The sequence below is a fragment of the Oncorhynchus clarkii genome, unplaced genomic scaffold (genome assembly GCF_045791955.1).
Source record: "Oncorhynchus clarkii lewisi isolate Uvic-CL-2024 unplaced genomic scaffold, UVic_Ocla_1.0 unplaced_contig_1463_pilon_pilon, whole genome shotgun sequence".
Classification (NCBI taxonomy): domain Eukaryota; kingdom Metazoa; phylum Chordata; class Actinopteri; order Salmoniformes; family Salmonidae; genus Oncorhynchus; species Oncorhynchus clarkii.
This window is the reverse complement of record NW_027260828.1, coordinates 1-10,661: the sequence shown is the minus strand read 5'-3', so window position 1 is coordinate 10,661 and position 10,661 is coordinate 1. Positions and strand designations below refer to the sequence as shown.

Below are 10,661 nucleotides of genomic sequence, written 5' to 3'. Positions count from 1 at the left end.
GTGTCTGTGTGTAATAGTAAGGGGAAAGAGAGAGAGAGGTAGGGTAGAGAGAGAGATAGTATAAAGTATTGATGTCACATGCACGACAAGTACAGTGAAATGTCTTTCTATCAAACTCAAAACCCAACAATGCACTAATCAATAACAATGTAATACTAGAGAAAAACACATGCATGAGATACAGGGTGGTGTCATGGCACCATGACCAACGTAGGAGGGGATGGGCGGGAGAGACGGACAGAGGGGTGGGGGATAGGGTGATGGACAGGAGTGGGAGTGGTGGGTGGGTGGGGTGTCTATGACAGAGACCTTTCTCTCTGCATTTCATAGAGCTCTGTGTGTGTGTGTGTGTGTGTGTGTGTGTGTGTGTGTGTGTGTGTGTGTGTGTGTGTGTGTGTGTGTGTGTGTGTGTGTGTGTGTGTGTGTGTGTGTGTGTGTGTGTGTGTGTGTTATGCTTCTGCCAGTCTCAGTGACACACAGACAGAAGGCTATTATAATGTGTCTCTTATGTCACTGCTGCTCCTGAGGTCTTCAGGGAGAACAGTGCGCTGGCATGTCAGGCAGTCAGTCAGTCGGGCGACACACTACGGACATGCCTGGCAGTCGGAGTCGGTTAGACACAGACAGAGCCATGCGTGACCAGTGTACAGTGTATGCCAGCACACACCCAGTACGCTGTCTGGGTTTGGGAAAGGGAGAGAGATTGGAAGATTAGAAGAGGCAGTTGGTTGGACACACGGACAGAGAGAGAGAGAGTCATGCCTGACCAGAACACATGGCGTTGCTGGCCACGGCGCTCAGAGAAGCAGAAGGAGAACATGTCCTCGCAGAAAGACTCACAGAAAAACAGTAGAGCCTCACCAGACAACATCGGGACAGCAGAGGGACTGCTCTTCTGTCTTCTATGTTCCACATACAGAGAAGGACCCTGCTGGTTCAGATTCCTGCTATGCTGCCTCAGACAGAGCTGAGACCCAGTCTATAGAGGAGTCGGAGCTGAGACCCAGTCTATAGAGGAGACAGAGCTGAGACTCAGTCTATATAAGGAGACAGAGCTGAGACCCAGTCTATAGAGGAGACAGAGCTGAGACCCAGTCTATAGAGGAGACAGAGCTGAGACCCAGTCTATAGAGGAGACAGAGCTGAGACCCAGTCTATAGAGGAGACAGAGCTGAGACTCAGTCTATATAAGGAGACAGAGCTGAGACCCAGTCTATAGAGGAGACAGAGCTGAGACTCAGTCTATATAAGGAGACAGAGCTGAGACCAAGTCTATAGAGGAGACAGAGCTGAGACCCAGTCTATAGAGGAGACAGAGCTGAGACCCAGTCTATAGAGGAGACAGAGCTGAGACTCAGTCTATATAAGAAGACAGAGCTGAGACCAAGTCTATAGAGGAGACAGTACAGACTGTGTGACAGTTGGGAGGAAGGTTCATGGACGGGGTTCTGGAACATGTTTAGTTTTGGAACAGTGTGAGGACGATGCATTGTGATGAGAGAGAGAGGGAGAGAGAGAGAGAGAGAGAGAGAGAGAGAGAGAAGGAGCAGGCAGCTTGTTCAGCTGTGTGAGGGCTCGTAGAGTTAAACCCTGTGGAGGGTTGGCTGACGTGGCCGCGGCAGTCATGGGTTCTTCTCTTCTTTCTCACACACACACCGGGACTGGGGCCATGGACTCTCACACACACCGGGACTGGGGCCATGGACTCTCACACACACTTGCTGTGGCTGGTCTCTCATCACTTCTGTGGACAGTGAGAGGTTTTCTCCACACACTCATACCGTCATCTCTGGGGACCGGACCCATTCACCGCACACACACCAGCACCGTAAACACACACACACGGTGCTCTACCTCAGGGTGGATGGCTGGCCGCTCCGCCACTCCAGCTACTTTATCTTCATCACCACCTTCACCATCATCATCTCTAAATTATGAGGATTCGTCAAGGTACTTGTTTTTAGTAATATGATGCTCTACTCTGTAGGAGTTGACAGATAGACAGACTCTGGGGTTATTTAGGAGGAGTTGAACCATGGCTTGAATCCCAAATGGCACCCTATTTCCTACTTAGTGCACTACTTTTGACCAGAGTCCCATGAGCCCTGGTCAAAATCTGTGCACTATATAGAGAATAGGGTGCCCGTTGGGACTAAGACCATGTTAGCTGACAGCATAGTGCCTTCAGAGGAGTTTCTGTCTCTTCAGTTTGTTTGAGGAGGATTATGAGTTTGTTTTCTCTGGTCGACTTTTAGAAGTAACATTTTACTTCCCTAGGAGATATCTCTTTATTATTACTGAGAGTAAGTGCTTTTAACTCTCTCCCCCTCTCTCTCTCTCTCTGTTGTTCTGCCTGTGGCACTGCAGTTGTCTTCTGTTTTCATCTCTGTATTCACATTGTATTACTTATGCATTTCTCTTTTAATCTCATTCTGATATTGTGATGTGTGGTAACAACCCAGACTTTACTGTCTATCTTTATTACTGCCCCTCTCTTCCTCTCTCCCTGTCTTCCTCTCTCCCTTTCTTCGTCTCCCTCTGTCCCTGTCTCCCTTTCTTCCTCTCTCCCTGTCTCCCTCTCCCTGTCTCCCTATCTTACTCATCCTCTCTCCCCCCCTCTCCCTCTCTTCATCTCTCCCTCTCTCCCACTCTCCTTCTCTCCATCTCTTCCTCTCTTCTTCTCTCCATCTCTCCTTCTCTCCCTCTCTTACTTCATCCTCTCTTCATTCTAACATTCTAGAAGTCTAACAATTGCAATGTGTCTAACTCTCCCTCTCCCCCCTCTCTCTGCAGTCCAGCTGTTGAAATCGTCAGAGTTGGGTCGCCACAGTCTACTCTATGTGAAGGAGATAGGACATGGTTGGTTTGGCAAGGTGAGCTGCACCCCTGATTATTTTCTTAGCACATACTAACGACACAGAAACCACTCCTCCCAAAGTCTGTAGCTGGGTTCTGATTCACTACCTTTGTTCCTGAATTATGCACAAGCTCACTTCCCCTCATGGATGTACAGTACAGTCATTGTTTAAACATGGACCAGCTAGAGGGAGGTTTCACCATATGTTATACCAGTCCATTCCTGTATTGTTTAAACATGGACCAGTTAGAGATTTGGGATGGACCAGCCATCCCAAATTGCACCATATTCCCTATATAGTGCACTACTTTGGGCCAAAGCCTTATGGGCCCTGGTCAAACATAGTGCACTATATAGAGGATAGGGTGCCATTGGAGACATACCATTGGAGTGTGCTGTGAGGTAGTGTGTGTGGAATGTGTGTGTAATGTGGTGTTGATCTTATTAGGGCTACAAGCTGACCTACAGCCTTGTCTGTCTGAGAGCTGGGACTATCTACATGTCACACTGAATTCCATTCCATCTGTATTGCTTTCTGAGACAAAGCTTTTTAGTTCGTGCTGAACTGTACCTTTTGCTCTTCTCTCTGTCTCCCTCTGTCTCTCCCTGTCTCTCTCTCTGTCTCTCCCTGTCTCTCTCTCTGTCTCTCCCTGTCTCTCCCTCTGTCTCTCCCTCTGTCTCCCTCTGTCTCTCCCTCTGTCTCTCCCTCTGTCTCTCCCTCTGTCTCTCCCTCTGTCTCTCCCTCTGTCTCTCTCTGTCTCTCCCTGTCTCTCCCTCTGTCTCTCCCTGTCTCTCCCTCTGTCTCTCTCTGTCTCTCCCTGTCTCTCCCTCTCTCTCTCTGTCTCTCCCTGTATCTCCCTCTGTCTCTCTCTGTCTCTCCCTCTGTCTCTCCTTCTGTCTCTCCCTCTGTCTCTCTCTGTCTCTCCCTGTCTCTCCCTGTCTCTCCCTCTGTCTCTCCCTCTGTCTCTCCCTCTGTCTCTCCCTGTCTCTCTCTCTGTCTTTCTCTCTGTCTCCCTCTGTCTCTCCCTGTCTCTCCATGTCTTTCTCTCTGTCTTTCTCTCTGTCTCTCCCTCTCTCCCTGTCTTTCTCTCTCTCTCTGTCTCTCTGTCTCTCCGTTGCCCCCTGTCTTTACCATGTTAACTACTGTAAATGTTTGTGTGTGTGTGTGTGTGTGTGTGTGTGTGTGTGTGTGTGTGTGTGTGTGTGTGTGTGTGTGTGTGTGTGTGTGTGTGTGTGTGTGTCTGTCTGTGTCTCTGTGGGTCCTGTATAGGTTCTCTTGGGGGAGGTGAATGCAGGTCTCAGCACCACCCAGGTGGTGGTCAAGGAGCTGAAGGCCAGTGCCAGTGTCCAGGACCAGATGCACTTCCTGGAAGAGGCACAGCCATACCGGTCAGAACTACAACAATAAGGATTTCATACCCTGTATACCCCAGTCTTTGCATCCAGTACAATTAATTAATTAATTAATTAATCAATCAATTGGTGAATGAATGAATGAATGCCTATATATGGTTATCATGCTACCTCTTTCCATATGTTCTGACTGTATGTTCACTATAAACTGTGACAGTAAACGTGACTGTTGAACTATGACCCATATCCTCTACCTCCCCCTTCCCCCAGTGCCCTCCAGAACCCAGCCCTCCTGCAGTGCCTGGCACAGTGCTCAGAGGTTACACCCTATCTACTGGTCATGGAGTTCTGTCCTCTGGTGAGAGAAACCTCCCTAGCCCCCTAACCCCTATCTCAGAGGTCACAACCACCTTCTATATGGAGTTCTCTGGTGAGATGGAAACTTGCTCCCCCTGTTGGTGGAATACAGTACTGTTACAGCCTGGGACAATCTGCTCTCTACCCTTTCCTCTGGGTTTGCAGAAGGGTCTGAGCTTCCACCATATTGATTACACCCTTACAGATCAGAGCTTCCACCATATTGCTAACACCTTACGGATCAGAGTTTCCACCATACTGCTAACACCTTACAGATCAGAGTTTCCACCATACTGCTAACACCTTACAGATCAGAGTTTCCACCATACTGCTAACACCTTACAGATCAGAGTTTCCACCATACTGCTAACACCTTACAGATCAGAGTTTCCACCATACTGCTAACACCTTACAGATTAGAGTTTCCACCATACTGCTAACACCTTACAGATCAGAGTTTCCACCATACTGCTAACACCTTACAGATCAGTTTCCACCATACTGCTAACACCTTACAGATCAGAGTTTCCACCATACTGCTAACACCTTACAGATCAGAGTTTCCACCATACTGCTAACACCTTACAGATCAGAGTTTCCACCATACTGCTAACACCTTACAGATCAGAGTTTCCACCATACTGCTAACACCTTACAGATCAGAGTTTCCACCATACTGCTAACACCTTACAGATCAGAGTTTCCACCATACTGCTAACACCTTACAGATCAGAGTTTCCACCATACTGCTAACACCTTACAGATTAGAGTTTCCACCATACTGCTAATACCTTACAGATTAGAGTTTCCACCATACTGCTAACACCTTACAGATCAGTTTCCACCATACTGCTAACACCTTACAGATCAGAGTTTCCACCATACTGCTAACACCTTACAGATCAGTTTCCACCATACTGCTAACACCTTACAGATCAGAGTTTCCACCATACTGCTAACACCTTACAGATCAGAGTTTCCACCATACTGCTAACACCTTACAGATCAGAGTTTCCACCATACTGCTAACACCTTACAGATCAGAGTTTCCACCATACTGCTAACACCTTACAGATCAGAGTTTCCACCATACTGCTAACACCTTACAGATCAGAGTTTCCACCATACTGCTAACACCTTACAGATTAGAGTTTCCACCATACTGCTAATACCTTACAGATTAGAGTTTCCACCATACTGCTAACACCTTACAGATCAGAGTTTCCACCATACTGCTAACACCTTACAGATCAGAGTTTCCACCATACTGCTAACACCTTACAGATCAGAGTTTCCACCATACTGATAACACCTTACAGATCAGAGTTTCCACCATACTGCTAACACCTTACAGATCAGAGTTTCCACCATACTGCTAATACCTTACAGATTAGAGTTTCCACCATACTGCTAACACCTTACAGATCAGAGTTTCCACCATACTGCTAACAGACATAGAAGGAGAAGTGGATGAGAGCAAGTTGTGACGGGTTATTGTACAGACATACATTACAAACATAGGTTTGTGTGTCCCAAATGGCATCCTATATTCATATCTACTGCACTACTTTTGACCATATTCCCTATATAGTGCACTAGGGAATATGGTGATATAGAGTGCCAAATCTTATGACATCACTTCCTGTCCTGGTCATCAGGGCGACCTGAAGAGTTACCTGCGCAGCTGTCGGGCGGCTGACTCCGTGACCCCTGATCCCCTGACCCTCCAGCGAATGGCGTGCGAGATCGCCTCGGGCCTGCTGCACCTGCACAAGCACAACTTCATTCACAGGTGGGTTAGTGGACACCTTCACAAACACAACTTCACTCACAGGTGGGTTAGTAGACACCTTCACAAACACAACTTCATTCACAGGTGGGTTAGTAGACACCTTCACAAACACAACTTCACTAACAGGTGGGTTAGTGGACACCTTCACAAACACAACTTCATTCACAGGTGGGTTAGTAGACACCTTCACAAACACAACTTCATTCACAGGTGGGTTAGTAGACACCTTCACAAACACAACTTCATTCACAGGTGGGTTAGTAGACACCTTCACAAACACAACTTCATTCACAGGTGGGTTAGTAGACACCTTCACAAACACAACTTCATTCACAGGTGGGTTAGTAGACACCTTCACAAACACAACTTCACTCACAGGTGGGTTAGTGGACACCTTCACAAATACAACTTCACTAACAGGTGGGTTAGTGGACACCTTCACAAATACAACTTCATTCACAGGTGGGTTAGTGGACACCTTCACAAACACAACTTCACTCACAGGTGGGTTAGTGGACACCTTCACAAATACAACTTCATTCACAGGTGGGTTAGTGGACACCTTAACAAACACAACTTCACTCACAGGTGGGTTAGTGGACACCTTCACAAACACAACTTCATTCACAGGTGGGTTAGTGGACACCTGCACAAACACAATTTCCTTACGAACTCGAGTCCTAATGAAAGTCCTAGAACATATCAATCATTCCAGAGCAATATGTTTCTGATATGTTGTAGTGAAGAGTAAGGATATATATACTGTCTGTATGGTAACATACATGTTGTAGGGAAGAGTAATGATATAAGAGTAATGATATATACACTGTATGTATGGTAACAGGTAGGGACATAAAACAGATAGAGGGAACTGAATCGGGATGATCTGGAGGATGTTGAAGGGTCTGGTCTCACTCTGACACATCCCACCCTAGATACAACTGGGACTGTGCAGCTGGTCTGTCTCCAAATTAACATGATATTGAGGATATTATGTACAATCTGTTCCTAATTACCTTACCTGTTTAAATAAATGTTAAATAAAAATATGGAAATATGTAAGGATATGACTGAAGCTGTGTTGCTCTGGCTCCCCCTGCTGGTCTGTCCCGGTAACAACATCCTGGTGCTGCCTGAGTGACTCTCACCAACTCCAGCATCAGTGATTTTGTTGCCGGGGGGAACCCCTCTCTCCTTGTTACCATGGTAGCAGCCAATCATGTGCTGAGGAGCTGATGATAGGTAGAGTTAAGATCAACAAAATCTCGATGCCTGTGTAGTATGGCTACAGAGAAAAATGAGAAATCCGCGTAGCTACAGTACTTGTGCAGTCATACCAGTGAATTACACCCGTACCTTATGCTATTGAGCGGTAAATGTTGTGAAGCATCATGTTTTCCTGTGGTACAATACATTCAATAGCAATGATTGAATGGTTTATTGTGATACGATATTACTGCAGTCAGAGTATTACATATGGTTTAGTCTGGTCTGGTGACTGGGTGGCAGGTAACCTAGCAGTTAAGAGCGTTGGGCCAGTAACTGAAAGGTTGCTGGTTTGAATCTCTGAGCAGACTAGGCGAAAAATCTGACAATGTGCCCTTGAGCAAGGTACTAAATGCTGCTGTAAGTCTCTCTGGATAACAGCGTCTGCTAAATGGCTATAATGTAATGTAATGTAATGTGATGAACTGTTCCTCCCTCTCCTCTTTACAGTGACCTGGCCTTAAGGAACTGCCTTCTGACCTCAGAGAGGACAGTAAAGATAGGAGACTATGGCCTCTCACACAGCAGATACAAGGTGAGCCTACAGTATTAACCAGTCTTGGTGAGTCTACAGTAATAACCAGTCTTGATGAGTCTACAGTAATAAACCAGTCTTGATGAGTCTACAGTAATAAACCAGTCTTGGTGAGTCTACAGTAATAAACCAGTCTTGGTGAGTCTACAGTATAAAACCAGTCTTGATGAGTCTACAGTAATAAACCAGTCTTGGTGAGTCTACAGTAATTAGCCAGTCTTGGTGAGTCTACAGTAATTAACCAGTCTTGATGAGTCTACAGTAATAAACCAGTCTTGATGAGTCTACAGTAATAAACCAGTCTTGGTGAGTCTACAGTAATAAACCAGTCTTGGTGAGTCTACAGTAATAAACCAGTCTTGGTGAATCTACAGTAATAAACCAGTCTTGGTGAATCTACAGTAATAAACCAGTCTTGGTGAATCTACAGTAATAAACCAGTCTTGGTGAATCTACAGTAATAAACCAGTCTTGGTGAATCTACAGTAATTAACCAGTCTTGGTGAATCTACAGTAATAAACCAGTCTTGGTGAGTCTACAGTAATTAACCAGTCTTGGTGAATCTACAGTAATAAACCAGTCTTGGTGAGTCTACAGTAATAAACCAGTCTTGGTGAGTCTACAGTAATAAACCAGTCTTGGTGAATCTACAGTAATAAACCAGTCTTGGTGAATCTACAGTAATAAACCAGTCTTGGTGAATCTACAGTAATTAACCAGTCTTGGTGAATCTACAGTAATAAACCAGTCTTGGTGAATCTACAGTAATAAACCAGTCTTGGTGAATCTACAGTAATAAACCAGTCTTGGTGAATCTACAGTAATAAACCAGTCTTGGTGAATCTACAGTAATAAACCAGTCTTGGTGAATCTACAGTAATAAACCAGTCTTGGTGAATCTACAGTAATAAACCAGTCTTGGTGAATCTACAGTAATAAACCAGTCTTGGTGAATCTACAGTAATAAACAAGTCTTGGTGAATCTACAGTAATAAACCAGTCTTGGTGAATCTACAGTAATAAACCAGTCTTGGTGAATCTACAGTAATAAACCAGTCTTGGTGAATCTACAGTAATAAACCAGTCTTGGTGAATCTACAGTAATAAACCAGTCTTGGTGAATCTACAATAATAAACCAGTCTTGGTGAATCTACAGTAATAAACCAGTCTTGGTTATATTGTATTATGTATTTTTCTACATACTGAATAGGGGGTGGGGCAGAAGAATTGTTTCCATTGTAACAGACAGACGATAAAGTCGTATTTCCATCTAATGATTCTGCTCTATTCTACTCTGTAGGATGACTACTTTGTGACTCCAGACCAGATATGGGTGCCGCTGCGTTGGATCGCCCCAGAGCTCATAGACGAGGTGCATGGTAACCTACTAGTGGTGGACCAGACTAAGGACAGCAACGTCTGGTGAGAAGGGGGGAGGGGTCAGGGGTTCAAGGGTGTAGGAATGAATGGTGTCAGCACCATACACTATGGTTGACTCAGCCCCTACGGTGTTATTGTTAAGGTCAACAATACAGCTCTTCAACCAAACCTAGCCTGATCCTAGATTTGACTGTTGGTGTTATTGATACAACTCTTCAACCAAACCTAGCCTGGTCCCAGATCAGTTTGTGCTCTTTCCAACTCCATAGCTCATTGTCATAGCTCATTGTCAATCCAGATGTGACATGACAATGAGTGACGAGCAGTGTATTTGTGACAGCACAAATACACTGGGACTAAATAAAGGCTAATTAAAACCTGCTACAACTGATCAAACCTCTATAGAATAGAGCTCAGGGTTTTCCCTGCCGAAGAGAAACCCTGGGATCTGGTGTCCAGAGTTTTTCCTAATCAAACCTCTATTGAATAGAGCTCAGGGTTTTCCCTGCCGAAGAGAAACCCTGGGATCTGGTGTCCAGAGTTTTTCCTAGTCAGGCCACATGGTCACCTATGAAGTTCCTCATCGGAAGACGTTTCTTCATGGGTTTGTCTCCGTTCTAGGTCTCTGGGAGTGACTATCTGAAGACGTTTCTTCATGGGTTTGTCTCCGTTCTAGGTCTCTGGGAGTGACTATCTGAAGACTTTACATCATGGGTTTGTCTCTGTTCTAGGTCTCTGGGAGTGACTATCTGAAGACGTCACTTCATGGGTTTGTCTCCGTTCTAGGTCTCTGGGAGTGACTATCTGAAGACGTTTCTTCATGGGTTTGTCTCTGTTCTAGGTCTCTGGGAGTGACTATCTGAAGACGTCACTTCATGGGTTTGTCTCCGTTCTAGGTCTCTGGGAGTGACTATCTGAAGACGTTACTTCATGGGTTTGTCTCCGTTCTAGGTCTCTGGGAGTGACTATCTGAAGACGTCACTTCATGGGTTTGTCTCCGTTCTAGGTCTCTGGGAGTGACTATCTGAAGACGTCACTTCATGGGTTTGTCTCTGTTCTAGGTCTCTGGGAGTGACTATCTGAAGACGTTACTTCATGGGTTTGTCTCCGTTCTAGGTC

The 10,661-nt window shown here is 45.4% G+C and overlaps 1 protein-coding gene across 1 annotated transcript; it reads left to right on the top strand.

The window, feature by feature from the left end:
* Positions 1 to 1,518: 1,518 nt before the first annotated feature.
* Positions 1,519 to 10,185, top strand: LOC139401837 (serine/threonine-protein kinase LMTK1-like). The gene is made up of 8 exons (XM_071145820.1): positions 1,519 to 1,950; positions 2,794 to 2,873; positions 4,128 to 4,246; positions 4,481 to 4,568; positions 6,226 to 6,359; positions 8,076 to 8,160; positions 9,463 to 9,584; positions 10,164 to 10,185. The coding sequence occupies exons 1-8, from the start codon at positions 1,935 to 1,937 to the stop codon at positions 10,183 to 10,185; spliced, it is 666 nt and encodes a 221-aa protein (XP_071001921.1). The 5' UTR covers positions 1,519 to 1,934.
* The last annotated feature ends 476 nt before the right edge of the window (positions 10,186 to 10,661 follow it).